The 26,593-nt window shown below is 43.1% G+C and overlaps 1 protein-coding gene across 16 annotated transcripts in view; it reads left to right on the top strand.

Moving 5' to 3' along the window:
• arvcfb (ARVCF delta catenin family member b) overlaps window positions 1-26,593 on the top strand; it is a 198,536-nt gene that overhangs the window by 133,622 nt on the left and 38,321 nt on the right. For all 16 annotated transcript variants that reach the window (XM_056745031.1, XM_056745029.1, XM_056745030.1 and 13 more), the window contains 3 exons: window positions 239-858; window positions 18,572-19,074; window positions 24,094-24,277. In XM_056745031.1, coding sequence (XP_056601009.1) covers window positions 239-858; window positions 18,572-19,074; window positions 24,094-24,277 — 1,307 coding nt within the window. The remainder of the gene's footprint in view (window positions 1-238; window positions 859-18,571; window positions 19,075-24,093; window positions 24,278-26,593) is intronic.

Here is a 26,593-nt window from a genome sequence, read left to right as displayed (position 1 = left end):
AGTGTGCTGCATTTCACTCATAAATGCCTGTGGTTGTTTTGGCTGCTGTGGTTTGAGCAATCTGAAATAATGGCTGTATTCCGAATGCCTCCATATCTTGTATATATGTCCTCTCTTGGGCATATAAAGCAGACAGTGGTTCGCTTTAGTACACAAAATGTCCAATATCCATTTTAATCATTATAATGGTCAACGTCAAAATTTCTGCTCTGCTAATGTTTTGGCTTTTTCGTTGCAGGTGACTAAGATGGTCAAGACGGTCACAACGCGAACAGTTCGACAGGTGCCGCTGGGTCCAGATGGCCTTCCTCTTCCAGAAGGTTCTTCTCCGCTGGGGAGTTACACCGACTCCATTGATCGGCGCTACATGAAAAACGGCGACCGCTTCATCACGCCCCAGGCCACCTCCACCCTCACACGCTCCTACAACAATTATGCCGACTCCTACAGCGACACTCCGGACCCTCAGTTTCGCCACTACGCACTTCACGACGGATACGGGGATGTGACGGAGAACTATGGAAGCCTCTCTCGTGGAGTCAACTACAGGCCCTATAGGCCCTATATGGCCGCTGGAGGATACCGACCGGAGAACTGCTACACTCTTCCCATACGGAAGGAAGATTATGGGCATGTGGCTCAGCCACAGGTCCCCATGGGCAGTAGCACCGTGGATCTCAATCGGTCTCAGCCCGAGCGCTTCCAGCCAGAGCCCTATGGCCTGGAGGATGACAGACGCAGCTTAGGCCAAGACGAAGAGGAGCCGTTTGACCTAGAGCCTGATTATTCCACAGCTAACCGCCGCACGCTCCCCGGGCGTTCCATTCGTGAACCGCTACGTAACGGCCCACGCGTAAGGTAAGGCTGAACCGTGTCTTATTGTTTGCTTATTTGTTTAACTTCTTCTGTAAAGTCACCCTGGAATCTAACAGGAACATTTCTATCTTCGCTTAATAGGACTAGGTGTTATAATCCCACTATTTCAACACAGTTGAATTGCTCAATAGCACCGTTCCCACGCCTTATGCGTTACAGGGGGAAGCAGTCAAGAATATGAATAGAGGAAAGGAGGTCTGAGTCTTCACTGGGTTTGTCGGGTAGGCATCCTTTGTGTTTGGGGATAAATTATTTTAGAAATACATAGCATACTTACCATTCCTTGCCATTATCAGAGAGACATCTCATGAGTTATGTGTCCCACTTCCATTACATGCATTATCCTGGGTGAAAGATGCTTTTTGGTGAGGTGCTGCTGATAATGCCCTTTGTATGGTTCCCATCAATGCGACACATCGTCAGTTGTCCCCCTCGGGGTCATTGTGCCTTTATAACAAAACACCCTCAGCCAAGGGAGGCCCACCGCAGGTTGATCAGACCTGAGTGTGTGTCGCATTGTTACAAGGTCATCTGGCAGCCAATGCTGTCTCCATCTGCCTAAACCACAGCCATTGGCTTCTTCTTCCTGCACTACTGACCAGTTCTTGATTATCCTCCACTGGAACTGTCCTCTGAGACTGACCTATTTGTCAGCTATCATGACCTCTGCGTTTAACCTGTCCAGTGAGTAGTGAACTCACGCACTGCAATCGCAACACATATACACCAGAAGCAGTGGGCAGCTATCACTGCAGCTCGAAGGCACCTCAGTCGTTACCCGCTGGCCCTAAGAATCGTACCAGCAACCCTCTGGTAACCATTAGGCCATGACTACCCACAACGTAATACGCACAGTATAACGTTTTTTTTTTTGCACTTGTAATCTTTAATCAAAAACATTAAGCTTCTCTCCCTCTCTCAACAACAACTCTTCCCCACATGAGGTAAGCAACAAAAAGGAGGTAGGACTATACTGACTGTCCAACCAGGTATTTTTAGCCCTCCCCTCCAGGCCCAGGTTATTAAAACGGGAAGGGCAAAATTAAACCAATACTCCTTTTTTTTCAGAAGCTGTTTCACTCGGATATACATCAACTTCCATTTCATGTTGACTTTAAGTTCTAATCATCTTGCTGGTCAATTGTGTGACCTTCGTTAGGACAACCAAAACCTCCATGTCCAAAAACAGTCTAAACATCAACGCAAGGAGGTTTTTTCTCCTTAGTTTTATGTCTGGATGTGGTGCAGAGCAGCATGATAGCTATGGTCAGCTCCCAGAAGCAGAGAGATGTGTTAAATATATCTTCTTTTTGATCAGTTGTCTTTCTTTTTGGCAGATGGTTTTATTAATACTGTTTTTCTTGTGAGACAGCAGATAAGAAGAGGGAGGAAGGGAGAGTCAATGTTTACAGTATATCCATCACTCAGACACAGGAGACTGGTGCAACACTTTATTAAACTGAAAACCATATTCTCTTTTTCATACTACTTTATTTAATGCCAGTGCATTCCTCGATAACCAAAGCATCTGCAGCTGACAACGTTTTGGCGTGTATTGCAGGACCATATGAAATAAAAAGCCTTGACTATGTCCACATTAGGAAACACAAACATTGGGGAAATTACTCACAGCACAGACCTTTCAGCCCAACAGAAATTAGTACTGATGTCGCTCCTCACACTCTGAATGTCACAGTCTTGGATTCCCTTTCTGTCGGTCTCTCGACGTTGTGTCGAGAACGACAGATGGGGTTCGCCCTTGAGAACCAATCAACTCTGACTACTATAGAAAAGGCCAATGAAATTTGGCGAATGCAATTTGCATGCCGGGCTCCGCCCCCGGAAATCCGGTATAAAAGGAGGCCGGCGTGCAGCATTCACTTACCTTTTTGTTCTTCAGAGCCATCGCTCATGAGTACAACTCAGGATTCAATCCTCTACAACTACACGCTGGTGCTACGACGTGTTACAGCGGATCGTCCCTTTCTGCAGCGACCTTCCCCTGGGCGTCTCGGCGGTTCCGGAGGTGTTAGAGATTTTTTCTAAAAGTCCTTTTCAGGACTGACTGAGCATTCTCCAGCGCGGCATGTCCCGCTGTTCTCTTGGGTGCGGCACCCTCATCGAGGAGGGGGATGGACACGATCGCTGCATTAGGTGTCTGGGCGTCCAGCACACTGAAGCAGCGTTCGTTGACACATCTGCCTGCACTGCGGGCAGATTGTCATTCAGAAGTTGCGGTCACGGGTGGCTGTCTTCCTACGGGAACCAGCCACCATTTCGTCTGCTACCCGGGCTGTGACATCTGTGGCTACGGCCCCGATGACCACCCACGTTAGCAGCGTTAGTGATACGGGGAACTCTGCGAACGTAAACCCGCCAGCCAAGTGCTCACGGGCCGATCGCACCCCGATTCGCTCTTCTGAACGTTCCCCAACCGGCGGTGGCATACCGTCCGGATCCTCACGCACACACTCGGAAACGATGTGTGACATAGATGAGATGTCGCTCGCAGCATCGGAGGGAGACTGGCATCCGACTCTGCCGAATCCAAACTCCACCCCCAGCGGTCGAGTTCAGGAGGAAGCAGAAGTGATGTCATCCGTGCTAACCCGGGGATGCGTGGTTCCCGAGGTCGGTGCGCGGTGCAAACCGCGCCCACCCCGGGTGCCATGTTTTTCCCGGAGGTGCATGAGGAGCTGTGTAAAACTTGGAACGCTCCTCTCACGGACCGTTCCAGTGAAACCAGCTCCGGCTCCCTTACTTCCCTCGATGGTGAGGCAGCCAAGGACTGCGTCGAGATCCCCCGGGTGGAACGTCCGCCTGCGGTGCACCTGTGCCGCGGACGGCTACCACCTGGGGGGGGATCGACCACTCCTACCGTCCAAAGCACGTAAGACTTCGGCATCACTGGTGTCGAAGGCTTGCGATGTTGCGGGCCAGGCTGCCTCCTCTCTCTATGCCTTGGCCATCCTGCAGGTCCGCCAGGCCAGGGCGTTGAGAGGGCTCCACGAGGGTAAGGCCGACCCGGGTATAATGCAGGATCTCCGTGCCGCCGCTGACAGCGCTCTACGGGCGACTAAGGCGGTGGCACGGGCCCTGGGTCGGACGATGTCCACGGTAGTGGTCCAGGAGAGACACCCCCGGCTATACCTTGTGCAGAAGAGTGACAGCAAGGAAGTCCGCTTTCTTGATGCACTCATCTCGCAGGGTGGGTTGTTGGTAACACCGTCGAGGACTGCGCTCAGCAGTTTTTTGACGGCGAAGCAGACAGTGGCAATTAACCACATTTTTTTTTCACGCCGCGACTCGGCCGCCTACAGGCCTCTGAGATCTCACGTGACGTCTACTTCCCTGCAACCCAGGACCCTTTCGACATCGGCTCCGGTTCCTGTGCCCCCACAGGCGGCACCCCGGAAGCAGAGGTCGAGGGGGAAACCTCCACCCCGTCAGCAACCTCCTCGCGAGAAGGGACACTGACGGGAAGACCCCAGGGAGAACAACATCGGGCCCGAACCTTCACAGCCACGGCTCTGATCGGTCGGTACGGGACGACTCCTGCCTCGTCACCAAAGCCGGGCCCTTGTTAGGGCTTGGCGCCCACTTACTCACTGAGTTTTCTGTTCTCCCCGGGTTTACTTGCAGCCGATCGCACACTCCACTGGACTGTGCTCGGCGAACCGACCTCACACCCTGGCGAGGCGTGAGGTCGTACACATATACGACAGCCGTCACCACTCTCAAACCGACAGTGCGTGCCGTTGTCCCGCCAGGCAGGTAAGCAGGCGGAGCAAAAACCTTCCCTCCGGGGACTCCCCGCGACATGGTTAGCTCCGCCAGCCGACGAACCACCCCCCGTGGGAATGATGAAGCAGACCGTCCCCTTGGTCACCCTGTCACAGTCCCTGGGAGCTCGAGAGCTGCCCACACTGTCTCGCTGGCTAATGAGGGCGGTCCGTCTTGGTTACTCGATCCAGTTCGCCAGAGACTCACCCAAGTTTCGGGGCATCATCTCTCCCTCTGTCAGAGGCAGGGACGCCTCCGTACTTCGGGTAGAGGTCACCACCCTTCTGGCAAAACAGGCATCGAGTTCGTCCCTCAAAACCAAGATGTTCAGTGGGTCACCACCCGCACTTCATCGTTCCCAAGAAAGACGGCGGGTTGCCCCCAAAGGCTGCGTACCCTGAACAGAGCACCTTTACAAGCTGCCATTCAGGGTGCTCACACAGAGGCGCGTCCTGACATCTATGAGGTGTCAGGATTGGTTCGTGGCAATCGACCTGAAGGACGCTTACTTTCATGTCTCGATCCTCCTCGACACCGGCCGTTCCCACGGTTCGCGTGCGAGAGGCGGGCATATCAGTACAGAGTCCTCCCTTTCGGTCTGTCCCTGACCGCCCTTTCTCCCTGAGAGGAGGAAGGCGAGCGGGTACTAAACTATCTCAGCGACTGGCCTATCTTGGCACACTCGCGAGATCTGTTATGTACACAAAGGGACCTGGTGCTCCGGCACCTAGGTCGATTGGGACTCCAGGTCAACCAAGAGAGGGGCAAGCTCTCCCCAGTGCAGAGCATCCTCTTTCTCGGTATGGAACTCAGCTCTGTCACCATGTCGGCACACCTGTCCGCAGTTGTGCCCAACCAGTGTTGAACTGTCTGAAATGAACATTTTAGGCAGACAGCGGTCCCCCTGAAACAATTCAGAGGCTCCTGGGACACATGGCGTCCTCGCGGGCTAATACCCCTCGAGTTGATGCACATGACACCGCTCCAACACTGGTTTCAGAGTCGAGTTCCGAGGAGAGCGTGGCACACCGGCAGCAGGCGCATGGTGATGCCGCCCTGCTGCCGACGCACCATAACCCCTAGTCTTTATGACTTTTTCGACGGACTCAGGTCCCTCTGAGCAGGTTATGAGGCAGGTCGTGGTGACGACTGAAGTCTCCCTGCAGGGGTGCGGTGTAGTGTGCAACGGGCACGCAGGTGGGGTGTTGGACGAACCCCCGCCTGCGCTGGCATATCAATTGCCAAGAGTTGTGGGCTATGCTACTTGCACTGAGCAGGCTACGGCCTCTCGTGCGAGACATGCACGTGCTGTTCCGAGGACAGCACTATAGCTGTAGCGAATACAGATCGTCAGGGTGGCGTTCGCACACAGCAGCTAAACACAACTTGCTCGACGCCTCCTCCGGTGGAGTCAACAGGTGACTCGTTCCCTGCAGGCCACACACCCCGGGCAAACTGAACTAGACAGCCGACGTGCTTTCTCGCCAGTTTATGCCTCGTGGAGAGTGGCGACTCCACCCCCGTGCAGTCCAGCTCATTTGGAGGCTGTTCGGGTAGGCCCAGGTAAAACCTGTTCACCTCCCGTAACACCACCATTTGCCCGCTTGATAGTCCCTGCCCTCGGCACGGATATCCTTGCGCACAGCTGGCCGCGGGATGGGCGGAAGCACACCTTCCCCCCCCCAGGAGCCTTCTTGTACAGACTCTGTGCAAGGTCAGGGAGCAGGAGCACCAAGTGTTATTGGTTACACCACACCGGTCTAACCGCACTAGGCCTCAGAGCCGATGCTCTGGACAGCGACTCCCCCTGAACCATTCCCCTGACAGAGGACCTGCTCTCTCAGGGGAAGGACACGTTCTGGCATCCCAGATCAGACCTCTGGAACACCCATGTCTGGTCTCTAGACGGGACGAGAAGATCCTAAGATGGCTACTCCCCCTATACGGCTGAGACCATCACCCAGGCTAGGGCCCCATCTACTAGGCGGTTACACGCCTCTAGACGGTGCCTCTTCTCGTCCTGGTGTCTTTCTCAACGAGAAAGACCCACTGAGGTGCTTGATCAGGATTGTGTTCCCCTCCTCACGAGACTGGAGACTAACATCTCCCTTCCACACTGAAAGTGTATGTAGTCGCTATTGCCACTCATCACGACTCAGTCGGTGGAAAGTTTCTAGGGCAACACGACCTGGTCACCAGGTTCCTAAGCAGCGAGAGGGCGGAATCCGCCTCGTCTCCGCTCCATACCCTCTTGGGACCCTAAGTGGTCCTGGGGAGCCTCAGGGCCCCCCAAAGAGCCCCTCGGAGGTTCCGATCTTCCTCATAGAGTAAGACGGCCCTCCTGACGGCGCTCACTTCTTTCAAGAGGGTAGGGGACCACCGAGCATCCTCCGTGTCCCTGGATTGCCTTAAACTCGGCCCTGGAAACTCTCACGTTATCTTGAGACCCAGGCCCGGATGCGTGCCCAAGAAGTTCCCACTACTCCCTCCGGGGCCAAGTGGTGAACTTGCAGGCGCTCCCCATAGGGGAGGAAGACCCAACCCGATTAGTGTTGTGTCCAGTACGTACTGGACCGCACGCAGAGCTCTGAAGCTCTGACCAGCTCCGTGTCTGTTGGAGGACAGCAGAAGGGGAAGGCTGTCTCCAAACAGAGGCTGGCGCACTGGGTCGTGGACGCCGTTACGACGGCATTCCGATCTCAGAATCTCCCATGCCCATTGGCAGTGAGGGCTCACTCCACACGGAGTTTAGCCACCTCCTGGACACTGGCAGAAGCGCCTCTCTAGCAGACATCTGTAGAGCTGCGGGTTGGGCTATGCCCAAACACCTTCGCAAGGGTTAACAACCTTCGCGTAAACCCGGTGTCAGCCCACGTCCTGCGTGGCGACATGTAGGACTGGCATCCGGGGGGGCGTATGCCTGCGAAAGCACCTTTCCACCCACTAACAGGTTGGGACAGTGTGCTATTTACCTTTTCTTCTTACCCGAACACATCGCTAAGAAACTGGTACCTCACCAGCCTCCCTTCTTACCCAGACACTGGTTAAGAATAGGCATTCCATCCATCACCAAACAAGCACCCCCTGGGGGCTGGCTGGGCAGAGCAGCCTTCCCCCTTAGGCCGGGATACCATGTGAGCTATCACAGATAGCTCTAACCGGACCTAGTGCTACCGGACGTCTGTAACACCCCCTCCGTGGGCTGTTCCGTCTGATGTATCCTCATGAGAATGGTTCCCACTCCTGGTAACCCATGAGCTTCCCCAGGTGGGCCTCCACCTCGCGGTTAACTACTCAGTCCGCACGTTCCATGCGTTCTCCTCCAAGGACGAGACCATACCTATATCCACCATATTCCTCCCCACGGGTAGGAGGTGGCCTCTGTAGCGCTTCTCTGATTAAGAGTCGCGCTTACCCGGTGTAAACTGATCTGGATGGCCTCTCGCCTATAGAGAGCTAAGGCCCCGTCCGTGAAAGTTACCGGTCAGGGCTGTACCCATCTTTCTCCAAGAAAGCTCTGGAACCCCCGACCACCACACTGGAAGGTTACAGTCTCACGAAAGCTTCGAGATGACACGCCCAGGCTTGTTACCGTCGCTTCGCTAGAGATTGTGACGCGATACAGCGTTGTGGCGTTTTCCATAGGCAACCCCATCTGTCGTTCTCGACACAACGTCGAGAGACCGACAGAAAGGGAACGTCTTGGTTACGTATGTAACCTCAGTTCCCTGATGGAGGGAACGAGACGTTGTGTCCCTTATGCCACGAACACGTAACGTATTCTGCTGCAGTTTGAGAGGTCTCAGGCTCTTCAGAACAAAGGTAAGTGAATGCTGCACGCCGGCCTCCTTTTATACCGGATTTCCGGGGGCGGAGCCCGGCATGCAAATTGCATTCGCCAAATTTCATTGGCCTTTTCTATAGTAGTCAGAGTTGATTGGTTCTCAAGGGCGAACCCCATCTGTCGTTCTCGACACAACGTCTCGTTCCCTCCATCAGGGAACTGAGGTTACATACGTAACCAAGACGTTTTCCATCCATCATTAGCATTCTCATTATAAGAGACTTTGGCAAAAGATTCGCCAATGGATGTCAAAATTAATAGGCCAATTAGAGCCTATTGTTTTACAGTTTGGAAACCTAAAATAATTAAACTGCCAAAATGATGACATTCAGCAAAGAAATGGTTTGCATGGATTTAAACAGACACTACATTTAGTTTGGTCTCTCTCACTATCTCTCTTTATCTCTCTGGAGTTGTTGTTGTCAGGGTGATTTATAGTCTCTGGTGAACACTGCCAGACAAAGGGGGTGTGTTGTCTCAGCCATATCTCTAATGGTGCATCTCTCCTTGGCTGATCTTCCACGCACCTGCCACCAGTGTCACAGGGGAGTCGCCATAAGGTTATAATGTCGACATCTCCCTGGAGACCACCGGGAACCACTCCCTTATGTGCTCATGTTGAAATGGCATTAGTTTACAGCCCATACAGCCCATCCTTTGTTTTATATCTAAATTAGGCATGCAACCACATACATTATTAAAAAAGTGCCTTGTGCAACTTGTTTGTGCTATGAGCATTGCTAATTAAACCGGGCACAATATTAATAACAGTCAGGTCGGACTATAAATGATTTGCAGCAAGACAGCCTGTTTTTGCTGTTTGGGAAAGGCATTTCATCTGGTTTCATCAGATTTGTCTGGAAGTGAAAAAAATTGTTTGTCGGTTTTAGTAAATCCACAACTGATTATTGCTTAAAATCGAAGTGAATGATAACTTGAATGAGTGATATCTTTACACCAGAAACAACGCCTTCTGTGAAGGTCAATGAAAGTGGTTATTTTTATTATTCCCCCCAAAAAATATCAAATTAAATAATTCAAAGAAAGGAAATGACAGGAATACAGAAAAGGTTGCAGCATGTTCCCGTTTGGTTTTTGTCTGCAACAAACACACATACACGTTTTTGGAAAGCATAGAGCATTTGGTCCATTATTGAGGAGTAGACGCTGTTGTAAATATCTTCAGAGCATCATGTCTAGTCAAAGTGCATTCACGTGTCGAGAATTCACGTGTATGTCATTGATGCCAATTTAAATGCAAATCTTGACATTCCCATTGACAGTCCGCAGAGTTTAGCATGCAGCTGAACTGTCTAAATAATTTCAATTTGCAAAGCCCTTCTTGCTCGAGAGTGAGAGCGAAAGAGAGACTAAAGGAAAGAGATGAAACCTGAGCAATGATTATGGTAATGATGAAGCATTTGTTTAGACCTCTCGTTTCTCACAGTAATTTTTTTTCCTTGTCATATCCATTTTCAATCATTACCTGACACCGTTGCGGCATCTCTTTGATGAGTTCTTCATGAAACTCTCTGGCTCTGTAGCCGCTCTATGTTTCTCATTGAGTTTGGCAGTTTATGTGAAGCAGCAGCAGCAGCGGCAGGAAACTGCAGGCAGCATCTTAATTGCTGCTCTTAATCAGCGTCTGATGAGTCTGGTTTTGTGACACCATTAAAGCTTCGCTCTATTTGCTGGTGTTTAAATTAGGTTGTAAAGAAAACCATTTAGTCTAAGCCTGAGATCTCAGACTATCTACATGTAAATTTAGCTTTAATGGGACAGGTCACCCCAAAAAAGAAATTCTTTCTTCATTTACTGAGCCTCAAGTTGTTTCTCATCTGTATTCGCTTCTTTGTTCTGATGAACACAGAGAAAGATATTTTGAAGAATGCTTGTAACCAAACAGACCCCATTGAATACCATTGTAGGAAAAGTTACAATGGTAGTCAAAAGTGCCACAGATCTGTTTGCTTTCCTACATTCTTCAAAATATCTTCTCGTGTGTTCACCTGAACAAAGACATTTATAAAGAATCTGTACTTCTATAGTAGTCAATGGTGGCCAAGAACTGTTTGGTTACAAGCATTCTTCCAAATATCTTTCTCTGTGTTCTTGAGAACAAAGACATTTATACAGATTTTGAACAACTTAAGGGTGAGTAAATGATGACAGAACTCTCACTTTTGGGTGAACTGTTCCTTAAAGACTTCAAAAATGTTGCTTGTCCTGAACTTGATATTGTGGATAATGGTGTAACTAAATGAAAGTTAAAATGAGTTAAAACGTTAAGTGTTGACAAAACCAAACAAACCACAACAGACCACAATTAAGACATCGGACTACTTTAATCTTTATTCAAATACTTTCAACTAAGATTCACTAAAAAAATTGTATGAATGTTATATTGCAGCTTCGAGAGGAATTTACAGAGGATTGGCAACAAACAGTTTTTTATAACACGTGAAAAGTGTAGGAGAATGACTACAAAATATAACCACACAAGAGGATCAAATAGTTTACAGTTTAATATCTCAATATTTTTGTCAAAATTTAGTTATTTCACATAATCTTATTCTGTAACCAATTATTTTCATTATACGTTTTATGTTGTGTTCATTTTTGGATGTTTTCTAGAAAACTAAATGGAATGCAAAAACTACTCAAAATTGAGATGGAACCTTATATTCCAAGATGACGAGATAATACAACCGTAATAAGTGTTTGTTTGAGATTTTCACAGAATGTTCTTTCCATTAGGTATTTTATGTAAAAAAACAGTAAATCACATTTTTTTACATCCTGCACATGGTGATACAATGACTTTTGAAAGTAACTGTAGCTCTACAAATCAGATTGGAATGTATATTGCGAAACTATACATACACAATATAATGTTGGACAGTTTTGGTCGAAGAAACGTCTTGTTTCCTGTCAAACTTTGCTTATTTATGGTTTTTAGCTGTTAATGGTTTTAGAAAGGTGTATTATAAAACTGATGACATAACATGAGATGAATCCTGGCCTATAAAACAGCATGAAGCCAGAAAAGAAACTCGGCCAAAAACTTCCTTAAATTCCTTCCTTAATTTCGCTATACATGCTTATAGACACATCAAATGTTGGCTGAGCCTGTATGTCCATATATAAAACAATCTGGTTAATTATTTGCATCCGAATGAGACGTGGTGGGACGAATTTAAATCTGTTTAACTCAGGTAAAATTAATCTACCCTTTCTGCCAGGAATATTCAAGCAGGTTTACTTGGGTTGCACCTTGATAACAGGTCTGGCACTGGTCATCATTCAGATATTTCAGCTAATGGTTATTTCATTATTCTGACACTGACATACTCTGGTACTTTGATGGCTCCTAACCGAATGGCCTTTCTAGAGCAATAAACTTCTTTCAGATTTACTATGTGGTCAGAAACAGTAATCAGTCACTTAATTTGCATGAAATCTGTTTGTGTGTTACGATAATAATATAAATAGGGATGGTTATAAATGGTGACAGAGGTTTGGATGTTTTAGCTACGATCTATGAGGAGAGCGAGCTAACGCTGTCCATCTGCTTGAGCAGAGTAATATTTTATTGTAGAGAACTAAAATAACTTCTGATTTACATCAAGATTCTTTTAAGGCCAGACAGTTCAGTGGCCCTGTTGAAAATTTCTATATGGCCTGCTTATTTCCAGTCATTAACGTTTTATTACGTGTACTTGAATGTCTCTACTGTCTCTTATTATAACACTAAAAATAATGAAGCCACAACATAATTGCTATATAATACCTGTATTTAGACCAGTTTGTCTCCAGGTCTTTAAAATGTCACATTGATACATGTTTTCCCACTTGTGTTTTTTTCATTAATCCGTTTTCTCTGACTCTTTCTGTATCGTTTGAGATCAATTACATTGTGTTACTCTTGTACCATCATGCAGTTAACCTCCCGTTTCACTGCCCTGTCATCAAACCTCAGTGCTTTTACAATGTCAGATGTACGCACTGTCACATTGCCGTGTGTTGAAACCATCCGCAGTCTGCCAAGTAATAGCTTGCTTTGATGTCCTCGCTCTGTAATGTGCTCCCAAATCACCTCCAAAGTTGCAGCGTGTAATTAACATAAAACTCTCATTAAAAGTGAATCCCCCGCACTGCCAACATTCTCAACTGTGGCCTGTTTTGTCAAGTCGCACATCAAAATTTGTGCATTTGCTCAGATCTCTCTTGGTAATCTGATAATAAAGTAAAATGCAACATTTTCAAATTCAATTCTCAAAATCGGATGTCACATTTTGTGTGTGTGTGTGTTTTCTACACACTAAAACCATTGGCTTTCACACCCAGATCTGGGTAGCAGATTTTTACATTTAGCATCTAAACTCTAGAATACTCTTACAGCGTACATAGAGCTAATGTTTTCTCCTCTTGGTTTCAAATAAGATTCTTAAATCACGACACAATTACTGGACTTGAGAAGCAAAATGAGGAAAAAATAAATTAAGTCATGTGTTCTTAAAAATTTTAAATAAGTAAAATAAATAATAATTTTAATGCTTAAAATAAGAATAAATATCTGCCAATGGGGTGAGAAAAATTTAGCTCTTCTTTAAGCACCACAGGCAAATCATTTTGGTTTGTTTGTCTAATCCTTAACACAATTCATTTCAATATATTTTTTTTGAAAACCATATTTAATCCTTAGGACATTTTTTTTTTAAAGTAAATGCATTGTGAAATTTTTCTTAAAATGTCTTCAGGTATTTTACGGCAAAATAAGACAAAAATAACTAATGTGCTTTTTGTGGTGCATTTTTACTTTTAAATTTAGCTAATAATAAACTTTTTCCACAGTATGAACTGTTACTCCTTACGTATTGCCCCTATTCCGCTCTCTCTCCACTCTTAAAATGGATGTGTTAATTTAACCGTTAACCACCACATCCTCCTGTCGATCCTCAAGGCTGTGGATGTCCTGTAGAGGTGAGCTCTCTGAGTCCCGACATCTCGACACATGGGTGCCTCAGGACTCAGTGCTTGGTCTGTTGCTATTTTCTGTAAACATGACATCCCTAGGCTCTGTCATTCCGAAACATGACTTTTCCTATCACTATTATACGTATGATGCACATTTCAGCCTGACGGTTTCTGCATGCATTTCAACATACCGATATTTCGCTCTGGATGAAGGACCATCACCTGCAGCTGAACCTTGCAAAAACAGAACTGCTTGTAATCTCGGCTGACACAAAGATTTATCACAACTTCTCCATTCAACATTCTCCATCGATAATCAGCTAAATTCACAGATCAGGTTGCCAGCACCACCCGGTCCTGTTGATACATTCTCTACAATATTAGGAAAATTAGACCTTTCCGAGCATGCTACACAAGTCCTAGTACAGGCTCTTGTTCTGTTCAGACTGGACTATTGCAATGCACTACTGGCTGGACTTCCACCTTGCACAACCAAGCCTCTACAGATGAACCAGAATGCAGCTGCAAGAGTGGTTTTCAATAAACCGAAAAAAAGCACACATCACTCCTCTATTCATTGAGTTACATTGGCTTCCTATAGTCGCTCGCATCAAATTCAAGACTCTCCTCATGGCCTACAAAACCACCACTGATTTGGCACCCCCTTATCTTCACTGGCTAATGCAGACTTATATACCCGCCAGATCCCTACGCTCCGCAAACAAACGACATATTGTGATGCCATCCGCAGAAGGTACTAAATCTCTCTCATGTACCTTCTCTGGATCGGTTCCACATCTGTGGAATGATCTGCCCGCTGCTACAAGATCAACAGATTCTGTAGCCATCTTTAAGAATCGCCAGAAAACCTAAATCTTCCGTGAACACCTGACCTCTTTCTACACTTTTGCTTTGTATACGGCTTTCCTGTAGCTCATTGGTAAGAGCACAGTGTTAACAACGCAAGGTCGTGGGATCAATCCCAGGGGATTGAAAATACCTGGAAACAAATGTATAGGATAATGCAGTGTAAGTTTCTTTGGATAAAAGCGTCTGCCAAATGCATAAATGTAAATGTATACTGTGGTAGGCTATGTAAGACTAGTTTTTAATTGCACTCAAATGCTTTTTGTTGTCCATATGTTGTTCCAATTGCTTACATTGTTTTATCTCATCTGTAAGTCACTTAGGATAAAAGCATCTGCTAAATGACTAAATGTAAAATGTTTGTTATCCTATTTAAAAAAAATTAAGGTGTGGTTTCCTGGACAGGAATATTTTAAACAAGCACTAGCCCTTAGCTTAATAGGATATTAAAGTCGTTTTCAAAAGCATACTTTACAAAAAACCCTTACTGGTGTGCATTTTAAAACAAAAAAATCACACTAATATTTTTTTAAATATGTCAGTGTAGTTGTTGTCGATCAAGACACCTTTAACATTTAAGTAAGTCTGGGACTAGGCATTAGTTAAATAAGGATATTAAAATCGTTTTTTAAAAACATACTTTACAAAAAAACTTACTGGTGTTCATCTTAAAACAAAACAATCACACTGATAGATTTTAAGATATGTCAGTGTAGTTGTTGTCGATCAAGACACCTTTAACATTTAAGTTAGTCTGGGACTAGTCCTAACCCCTGTCTGGGAATCCGCTCCTATTTGTTAGTTTTAAAAGTAAAAAAACGTTTTGTCCCTAAAAATATCACATATCTTTTTTGTAATGTGGTGCTTTTGAAATCTGTTGAATAAAACATTAGCTTGTGAAAAGGTACTGAAGTGTGTAAACACAATTTCAAATGTTCTTTCTACACTTTATGTAGATTTTTGTCATTGTAAAAGTTGCGCCACAGGGACATCTCTGCTGTGGTCACACTAATAATGAAGCATGCTGAGACTCCCATTTAACCTCCCTGATGCATATGGCACAGTTTCAGACACTTTATTTTCAACTTCTGCACTGTAGAAGTCAAGAACTCTTGGAGCGTGATATTTCTGGATATTTCTGGTAAGAGTCTCCTGCTTTTTGTACACAGTGTCACAGAAACATTTACATTTAGTCAAATTAGCAGCCTTTTTCCAAAAGCGACTTACAAATGAGGTAAACAATAGAAGCAATTGTAATAACATAAGGACAACAAAAAGCATAAGTGCAGTAAAAACTTGCCTTACATAGCCCACCACTGTATACAAAGCTAAGGATGTTTTTAAGGATAGAAAGACTAGAAAAGAAAAAGAAGTCAGTAGGCCTACTTATGTGTTTTCAGCCGATTCTTAAAGATGGCTACAGAATCTACTGATCTTGTAGCAGCGGGCAGATCATTCCACAAATTAGGAACAGATCCAGAGAATGTACGTGAGAGAGATTTTCTCCCTTTTTGGGATCTGGCAGTTACATAACGCCGCTTAACACCGCAAGCACAAGCAGCAGCGTGTATTTTTTGCCGCACATGTTAACAGATGAGAGCATTTATACCGCACTCATATCCAGCACATGCTCGCGGACCAGAAGCAGCAGTGCAGCGATCATTTCGGCGTCGGGTCTATTTTTGCTGCACTGCTCACGCTCAGTTAAATTACATGGACGCCCAGGATTGTTTTGTTGCTGAGCTCAGCGATATGTTGGTTTTTCTCTGATTGTACCATATTGTTGATTTGGCTGCTCTTAATGTTCCTGCCATCTTTCTAATGGATTTGTTGTGTTTTTTCAGCTATGATCTGTTTCGCTTGCATGGAGATCTCCCTAAACCCAGTTATGTGGGTTCACAGCAACAGCTTCCAAATGCAAACACCACACATAGAATCAACCCTATACCTTTAACATGCTTAATTTATGAAGAAATTATTTAAGGAATAAACCAATGTTTGATTCAACTGTCCAATTACTTTTGGTCGCTTGAAAAAGAGGGGAGCTTCATATTAAAGAGCTGTAATTCTTAAAGCCTTCAGAAAATCTGGATCTGAACACACTCTAAATAAAGCTAAGAGTGTGCAGTTTAAGACAGTATTCATTTTAAAACTGTAACTCGAATACATTTTGATACACAGGTAAAATTAACTGAACAAAAAATGGGCTTCTGTCCAAATATTTATGGACCTAACTGTATAATGCATATGGATGAGTGGAAAACTATCGCCATCATTACCTTCTGAAAAACTACACAGACATCATGTTAGATGCTTATAATGCTTATGTGTGAGAGAAAAGCGATCACATAACAAGTCAGTCACTCTCTCCTATGATAAGTTAACCCTTTAGTGACTTTGTATGCTTTAAAGCACAATGGCTTTCTGTTTCTAACTTGAACTACGTGGATCTAAAAGAGCATGAAACAGGCAGATATAACAAATCATAGTTATGCTATCTACTAAAAAAAACGCTTTGATGAAGTTCTGGAAGATATTATGCTCATTGATGTGTTTAAATAACGTAATGGGAAATTGTATTGTTGTACTTTGGTATACTGGCAGCGCGGTGCACTGTGCATACTGTACGCTGCCGGTGTGAAAGGACAATGGGCACATGCTGCCAACCCTCCAACTCAGCCTCTGCACTGCTTACACGTGCGGTGTAAAATGGGTGTAAGTCTGTTTTATTAAGTGAAGGTAGGGGGGTGCCGGACCAGCGGTGGTCTTGTAGGCCAACAGCATTCTTGAACTCTTAAAAATAATCATTATAATAGTTAACTTATTACGTCATAAATAATGAAAAATCATAAATGAATCTTGATATTTTTTGAGGAACTATTTTGGATAGAATTCTTGGAATTGTTAAATTATAGAGCAGGTTTGTTTATTTGATTTCTACATTTTTTTGGGCGGAAACGCATACAAATACTTTCGAGGCCAGCACAGAGGCACCATAACGAAAACAGGACATGCACAGAAAGTCATACCACATGCTCTACAACAGTTTTGTTAAGAGTGGGTGGTCATTGAGATGATCTTGTGGGAAATATAGTTCATCAAAAATACAGAACACATAAGGAAACCTTTGTCGAACCCACGTCTGCGTATGAGTCGTGAGAGATTCTCCTAGCAGAAAGGCTTCTGTACAATGTTGTCCTGTATTTAGATTATTCATAGTGGGAAAGCCATCCACCGTACTTTATCCATCTGTCTCTCCTTCTCTCTGTTTGCAGTCTGTTCTATATTTGTTCTGGGCCCTGCAGGCTCTCTGCTTTCCCACCATGTCGTATCTCTCTCCATCTTTAATGAAAGAGAAACAGAGAACATCATTGTGCCTTGGACACAATTAATACATAACATCAACAGATTCTGTAGCCATCCTTAAGAATGTGCTGAAAACATATCTCTTGCTTCAGCACCTGACCGATCAGTTCTGACTTTTATCTCTTTTCTACTCTTTCTATATATATAAAAAAACGTATCTCTGTATTCTTTGTCAGGCTATATAAGACTATATATATTTATTGTACTTATGCTTTTTGTTGTCCTTATGTTGTTCCAATTGCTTCCATTGCTTACATCATTTGTAAGTCGCTTTTGGATAAAAGTGTCTGTAAAAAACTAAATGTAATGTAAATGTGAAATGGGACCGTTTTCTGTGGATTCTTAACAGCGCGGTCAAAGGAACAGTTCACCCAAGAAGAAATCCTGTCCTCATTTACTCACTTTTATGTTGTTTCAAACCTGAATGAATAACTGAATAACTTTCCTCTGTGGAGGATTGTGTGGTTGCTTTTTTCCATGCCGTTATAATGAATAAAGACTGAAGCTTTCGAGCTTTGAAGGGGCCTCAAAAGCACCATTAAAGTATCATAAATGGTCACAATACCTGAATGTCAGGAACAAGACAGACATTTAAATCATTGAACATCGTCTGGACTTTCATTACCAATAAGAAATATTTTCCTCTTTGTGTTATGTTTTGCTTTCTTCTTTATTGGCTCTCATTTTATTTTCCGTTTAATTTCAGTTCATTACTGCAGGTCTCCAGAACTGTTCTTTTTATTGAACCCTGAAGAGCTTGCGCTTGGCCCTTCACCGCGTTCTCTTCTGCATGTGTTAATCCCTGCAGATGACTGATTAAGTGTCCGGCTAAAACCTCTTTCTCTGCATTTCTTACAGAGGATACGAGGACCCCATAGAGGCCGAATTAATCGATGAAAGGCACCCCTACATCCACGGAATGTACCCCGCACCTCTTGCCCAACCTGAAAGAGGCAGCTTGGCCAGTCTCGATCGCATGGGCGGCCGCCGATCCCCCTCAATCGACAGCATCCGTAAGGACCCCCGCTGGAGGGACCCCGACCTTCCTGAGGTCATCGCTATGTTGGGTCATCCTATCGATCCAGTCAAGTCCAATGCGGCCGCCTACCTGCAGCACCTCTGCTACGAGAACGACAAGATAAAGAAGGACGTCAGGCAGCTCAAAGGGATCCCTGTGCTGGTGGGCTTGTTGGATCATCCTAAATCTGAGGTCCATCGCAAGGCCTGCGGAGCACTGAGGAATATCTCCTTTGGCAAAGACCATGACAACAAAGTGGCCATCAAGAACTGTGACGGGATTCCCGCTCTCATTCGCCTGATGAGGAAAACCAACGACATGGAAGTTCGTGAACTCATCACAGGTATGACTGGATATATTTTCCATCTGTTCAATGCATACTGGAATTTACTGCTGTGACCATCAATATGAACTCTGTAAAAAAGATTATACAGTATGTACAGATTTAGATCTCATGGAATGTGACATTCTATGATTTTAGTGTCAGAATAAATATCGTAACCAAAATATGTAATGAGCACGCATGGGGGAGCCCTCTATGTGCTTAGTGATAATGGCTCTGGTTGAAATTTTTTCAATACTTGGAGGGGAAAATTCTGTCATCGTTATTCACCCTCAAGATGTTCAAAACCTGTATATGACACAAGAAGATATTTCGAGAAATGCCTCGGTGGTTTTGTGTCCTTACTACGGAAGTCAGTGAGGGAAAATTTTTGGTGAACTTTAATCTTTACATATACTGTGCATACACACAGAAAAAAATATAGAAAAAATCCACTGATTCTAGGTATGTGTTTTATCCCGACTGGTCTGAAAAGAGGTTCAGTCTTTGCCTAAAATGTCCCGTTGTGTTATTGGAACATAGAATTTGTGCTTTTTACTGATTCATCAAAAAAAAAAAAATCTGTAATTCGGTCATAATAAAAGTCTGCACTGGGATAAAATGTCCGAACCGGAAGGAATATATTTAACGAAAATAGTCATAACTCGTGAACCGTTTGAGATATCTTCATCGGGCTTGGAACATATATGTAAACTCTCAATCCGGGGTCACTAAAATTCCTCTATCTCTGCAATAGAGCATCGTAGAGACAATGGGGTTGTTTCGCATGACTTGTGGTTTGATGTGTTATAAATTGGCAGGTGCCATTCCACGCCCATAGCAACCAAACGGATTAGTTTAGCAACCTTTTAGCAAGATCTATATCTCTGCAACTGTATTAAACGTTTCTGACATTTTACTTGGTGTGCTAGAGTGTCGTCTGTCGTGGATCTGTTATGGTGCGATTCCCGAGCCTGGTCGGCGTTGGCAGACGTACCTTAGACGCCTTAAATCGCTCAAACCCGCTAAATGCTGCTTGCAGCTTTATTTTTTGTTTGTTTTTGCCAATTTAGGGATGAGAAACTGAATAATTCTCTTTTATAATCGACAGCATCCCACAGGTTTTGTCCATTCCGTGTCTGTTTGGACACCGAATGTTATTTTAATTGGATTGATGAATGAATATACCGAATGAGAAAGTCTTTCTGCTAATGACATTGATTGATTACAGATTTTTTCACAGGCCACAGAAAAAAGTGACTGGTGTGTGTAAAATACCGGAGTAAATCTGGAGCGCCAGACAGCTTAGTGATGTATAACTGCACCGCAGCACAATGTTGCTTTCAGTCTCGGATAAAAATAGCTCTCCTTCTACAACAAGAAGGGAATAAAGTCTGTCAGCTCCAAACCAAGTCCTGGAATGGCCATATGGTGGTTCATCTGTAAGGCCCCTATGAAAACATGGCCTTCACAGTGCCCTCTCGTATTTCAGCAGCTAGGAAAACTTGGAATGTTTTTTTATAATTTAGAATAAATGTAGGATTTTAAAAATAGTTCTCTTTTCATCACATGCTCTTGAAGGTACTACATGGTTGATACCCTGCAACTGCACCACAATTCCACCTTGAACCATTAAGATTTTTTTTTACATTACCAATTTATCTCTTTTGTGCTATTTTTATTAACTAATCACATCCATAATAAAAGTTTGTGTTTATATAATATACTGTATGTCTGTGTACTGTGCATATTAATTTTGAATTTATAAAGACATACATACACATACAGAAATATTTACATGCATTTGTTTATATTTACCAATCATTTAAATTATCTATAAATGTTTATTATATCTTTTTCTTAAATATATGGATTTAAAAATAAAAAAACTAATATGCAAAGTGCACAGACATATATTATGTAAAAACAAACTTTTAATATGGATGCAATCAATAGCGATTTACTCGTTTGCAGCCATATACATTTTTTATTAAAATTGATCCCCAGTTAAATGTTCTACATGTACTTTGAATATTTGAAGAGTTTGGTGCCAAAATGCGATATATCATGTTTATTTATGTTATCATGTTTTTATTGTGTCAGTTATCTGTATATTTTGTGTTATTATGGCTTAAACCAAAATAAACCAACTGCAGTTTGATTGATATTAATTGGAATGCACATTAAACATGTTCTTTTAAATGATTTGTTAAAAAACAGAGATATCTCATTTTGGAACCAAACTCTTCATATATTGTTAATTTTAATGGTTTATATGAAGCTGCTCAGGACTGATACAACTTCAGAGCCTCATCATTTTCTCTTCAGCTTGATTGGTAAAAATCTTTTGAACAAATGTATCACTTAATTAAAAGGAGTCCAGCTACAGCAATGGGTTTGAAGCTATAAACATCAGCCTCCTGATGCCACCTTGGTCCAGAACTGGGTTGCAGGTTTATTCCGAAGGGGTCATAGAAAGTCGGAAAAATGAAAGTAATGCACACAATAACAGCCATCTTACAGTATAATCGCATAGCAAAATAAATAGGCTTATCAACTTTTAAAAGGGAGGAAAAAGTTGTTTTCATAGCATTTGTTGTTGACATCAAAGACAGCGTGTCCAATCAGACCCTACAGTATATCGGGGTAAACCGCTGCCAAATTAGGTTGTGTGACATGCCCTCGTCCTTAAAATCCATACACAACATGACACAAAGTAAAACATGCTACAGCAAATGTTAATTATGGATTTTGTGCTTTAACTGAGCTGAAGCTGGAAAACAATAAAATCTATTGAAGCCAATCATAAATATTTTACTAGATTCAATTGATTTTGAGCACATTTCAATATAAATTCTGAACCCTGAAGCAAACAAAACACAAACCATTCAGAATGATCCCTCATCAAGGCATCTCGCTTCAAATTTCTGGAAATAAGCATAGCTTACGCATGACCTTTAAGGTGATCAGGGACTTCAGATGTCCAGAATACAGTGGCATTTCTGAGCTTATTACCTCATTTACCCTTCCTTCCTGTTCTTCTCCCTCTGTTTCTCCTGTCCAATCAGTGTGTGATGAATGACAGGGGGCAGGGCAGGACTGTAATAGCAGGACTAAGTGAATGTCCTGTTAGACCAGCATGTCTGCTGCTCCCAGGAAATTGAATTAGCAAGGAGGCTCCAATGACAAGCAGGAAGGACTAAACTTAATCAGGCTGCACCTCTGACAGGGTTCTGCCGGCCTCATGTTGATCTCATTGGCTGCTTTTGTATTAGATTTGTGGGGTATCCAGGAAACCGGGAAAACATAGAGGAGAAAGCAAATAGATTGTAGCTTTCAAATCTCCATTCTCATAGACACAAAAAGGGGTCAAGGTATGTTAAAAATCAGTTTTGTAGGTATGTGTTTAGGTAAAATTATCCGTTTTGTTTCATTCTGTGAACTGCCTACAATCCCCCCAAAATTTAAAATAAAATATTGTTTCGATTTGCATTGTTCGCAGAAATGAAATCTGGAGAAACAGGTCAAAATAACGGAAAAATTGCTTCGTATTTTTTCAGACCTCAAGTACTGCACATGAAACAAGTTCCTATTCTCTACAATACAACAGTAAAATATGTACATGTATCAAAATAAAAAAAATATTATTAATGAGATAACCTTGATTTTTATCGCAGTTTTAATTGTCGTGTCATGCTGTCAGTCTTTCACATTGCTGTTGGATGCCTTTGTCACTCCTTTGATTTGATTTTGTTGAAGTCAAACAGACACTGTACTGGAATGGCCACAAAACCCTAATGTCATTCCAAACCCGTATGATTTCCTTTCATCTGCAGAACACAAAAGAAGATATTTTGAAGAACATTTGCAACCAAATAACACTGAACCCCATTGACTTCCATTGTATGCACAGCCACCATACAAAATATGGTCACTTGTGTTTCATATAAGAAAGAGTCATAAACAGGTTTGAAGACATAAGGATGAATACATGATAACAGAATGTTTATTTTTAGAGGAACGTTCCGTTTAAAGCCACTATGGACCTCTACCTCTCCTCTGACTGTAACACAATAAAGCACGTTTGAGCGAATGAGCTGGTCGGTAATGACCCATGCTCCTTAATGTTCCACTTTACCAAATCGCCGTTCTCAAGCCATGTGTCCTGCATCTGTTATCCAGGCTTTAACCATGATCTAATGGCCATTCAGAGACTAAGAGGTGATGTTGATGGAGCCTGATCGCAGATGGAAATACAGATGTGGTTATTATCAGGGGCTGAATAGGTTTATTTTGGGGGGCTAGAAAATGGTAAACCACATTGAAGAGACCTGAAATGTTTTTCAGACCTCTTGTCATCTGGTGTAGTTTCTCTCAGCAGAAATAATAATAGATGAGTGAGAAGATTGTGATGTGATGATGTGTATGAAGAACTGGGAATATAGACAGATTCAGAGTTGTATGCGTTTGAACATTAGTGCAAGTTTGTTGTCGACCATGCACACGCTTACCGTTTCTGTTTTTAGCAATAATGAGCTGAGGTGTCAAGACTTTGTTTTCTCAAACCCAAGAGCAGGCAGTTTATTTATCCACTCTGCATTTCCAAAGGTTGCAGTAGCCATGTGGGGCTTGCCAAGTTAATAAAACAAAGGATAGTATTAACAGTGTAGGCGTATATATGGCTGCTGGCTTATAGAACAAGGTTTTCCGTTTTATTGCCTTGAAAATAACAGCCTGGCTTTTACATGTATTGTTGGCTCCCAGCAATTTTTCACAAACTTTGCTTTTCCTTTCTTTTCTTTTCAATCCATGTTCGTGTAATGGAGGTTCCTGTGGGAACGCTCAGAATCAATGCTTTTGTAATGCACGGCGTGTGACAACTGATCTAACGCCGGTGCCACTTTCACTTGGACTTTTTCCTGTTTGTAGCTGGTGTCTTTGTAGAGATGTGACACTGACTTCCTGTTTTCTTTTTTCTGTTGTTTTTCCCTTTTTCCTCCTGCTGTTTCTTTCTATGTTTTCTCTCACTTCACCTGTTAGGGACGCTGTGGAACTTGTCGTCCTATGAGCCGCTGAAGATGGTGATTATTAACCATGGGCTTCAGACGATGACTAATGAGGTTGTCATCCCTCATTCGGGCTGGGAACAAGAACCCAATGAGGATTCGAAGCCACGCGATGCCGAGTGGACCACTGTCTTTAAGAACACCTCGGGATGTCTAAGGTAATACAATCATACTTTTGCTGGAGATTAATTGCTTGGCCTTGCTCTGCATTCACGTCCTCCTGGGAAGTTTCTACTTACGAATTGGGCATTTTTTTATATTTATGTATCATTTTATATTTCAGCATGCACAACAATATTTTTATGCAACAAAATGAAGAGCAAATTATATGGGTGTAATGTTTCATCTATCTATTTTTTTATTCTCATGCTGCCACAAAGCATGATGGGATATGTTGTCACTTAAGCCTGTAGTGGCATTAATTGGCATACCTGTAGTACACAGAATGCATACAAGCTGTTTCAATCAGCTATCACAATAACACATTTATGCCTTATACCAAATTACCTTCCACCGTAATATCATTTCTTAATGACTAAAGGGATATTATTGAACCCTTTCTTAAAAGTCTTATTTGATTACAGCAAAAAGCTTTTACGCATGTAGTCTATTCTAATTTGATTACTAAAAGGTTGCAGAGAACCAAAGAAGGAATTCATTTGCATTCATTGGAACTGTGTTTGATTCTCTTGTAAGGAGCAAATCTGCTGGTGTCGTAACTTATTTTTATGTTGTTTGGGACACGGCCATGTTTCAGTTACTCAACATGACTCCTGTGCACTGTGGGCTAGGGATGATTCAATAGCTATCCAATTGTTTAGCTTTGAGATCTCGATTTTCATGTGTGGGGACACCAGTCAAATTGTACTGTTGCTATGTAGTTATACAATATTTGATATATTTATTTCATAGTGCTGTACTGGATCTGTTAATTGAAATGTACTGTATGGATTGTTGTCACACATCTGTGAAAAATATATAAAGCCTGTGTGTTTTTTTCATCACCAGAATTGTATTATATTTTCAAGCTTCATGGAGGCACTGGCCCTGTCCTCTGGGGGTCATTCTAGTAACTCGGCTCATGATTAAGATATCCCATCACTAAAGGGCTTTATATCGCCTTGGTTAATCTGCATTCTGCCATAATAACTGCAATTATGCAGTTTTGTTCTTTCATTCACTCCTGTTGCTAAAAGGCAAGAGAAAATAACTGTTCAAGTTGAGTGACTGTCTATCGCTTTGCTAGACATTGAACATAAATTCAGCAATTGAATGCATATAGAACTATGTCAGATATACCTTTAGGAACAACATATCACAGCTCCAAGGACCCCAAATCATTCCAATGTTTGTAAAACAGCAGGTACTGCAGGTCTTCAGAAAATTTAAAGGAACAGTTCATCCAAAAATGACAATTCTGTCTTCATTTACTCACCCTAGAGTTGTTCCAAATCTGTATAAACGTCTTTGTTCTGATGAACACGGAGAAAAGATATTTGTAAGAATGCTTGTAACAAAACATGGTGGTCACTGTTCATCCACATAGTAGGAAAATTACAATGGTAGCCTAATGTGCCCCAGAGCTGTTTGTTTTCTGACATCACTCAACAAAAAAACTAAATTTAAATGACATTTTCCTACTGTGGTAGTTAATGGTTACAAGCATTCTTACACTATTTTGGTAAAAACCATACTTCCAAATATCTTTCTCTGTGTTCATCGGAAAGAAATTCTTGGGTGAGTAAATGAAGACAGAATTTTCTTTTTCGGGTGAACTGTTCCTTTAATATTCCTTTAAATAAGATGCTTAATAAAAATGTTCCTCCATTGAACTCATAGAGCTTAAACTCATTGTGTTATAATGACCCAGTCATAATTCAACACATCACAGTACCTGCAGTGATCTGAAAAACAAATCACTTTAATACTGCTTTTGTTTTCTTTCAAAATATGTAATTTAATACAGGGCTGTTTTAAGTAAATCTGACATTATCTAACATCGTCCTGTCCAGTTCAGTCTATCAACTTCTGTGTTTAGTTTCAGCAGGGCTCCAGACACAAGCTTCGGATGCTTCTAAAGTTTTTCAAATTTGCTTCAGAAATGGTGTGTGGTATGTCACACACAGCGAATTTTTTGTTCCCTTTTTTATCTTTAATTCCTTGCTCTCCTCTCCCATGGCCAGTTTTTAATTTGAACTGTTCTGTGTTGTGTGAAGCTAAGCGCTGAAGCTCCAGAGGGACACGGCTGTGTTTTCCTCCCTCTGTTTCCTCTACAGCAGCCAGGCCTCTAATCTCCTGCTGCCGCTTGTGTTGCAACCTGCTGGGCCACGTCCAACGTCTGCTCGGTGCTCTATGTTTGCTCTGCTCTTCTCTTTCTGTGTCTATCTATGTGTTGCCTCTCTGAATTGTAGACCAGGGGACTGCCAAAGAATCTCTACTTGATACAGCAATTTTAAAAATGTTTTCGTATCGCT

The sequence above is a fragment of the Triplophysa dalaica genome, chromosome 4, assembly GCF_015846415.1.
Source record: "Triplophysa dalaica isolate WHDGS20190420 chromosome 4, ASM1584641v1, whole genome shotgun sequence".
Taxonomy (NCBI): Eukaryota; Metazoa; Chordata; class Actinopteri; order Cypriniformes; family Nemacheilidae; genus Triplophysa; species Triplophysa dalaica.
The sequence above is the reverse complement of the archived record's forward strand: the minus strand, read 5'-3'. Positions and strand labels throughout refer to the sequence as shown.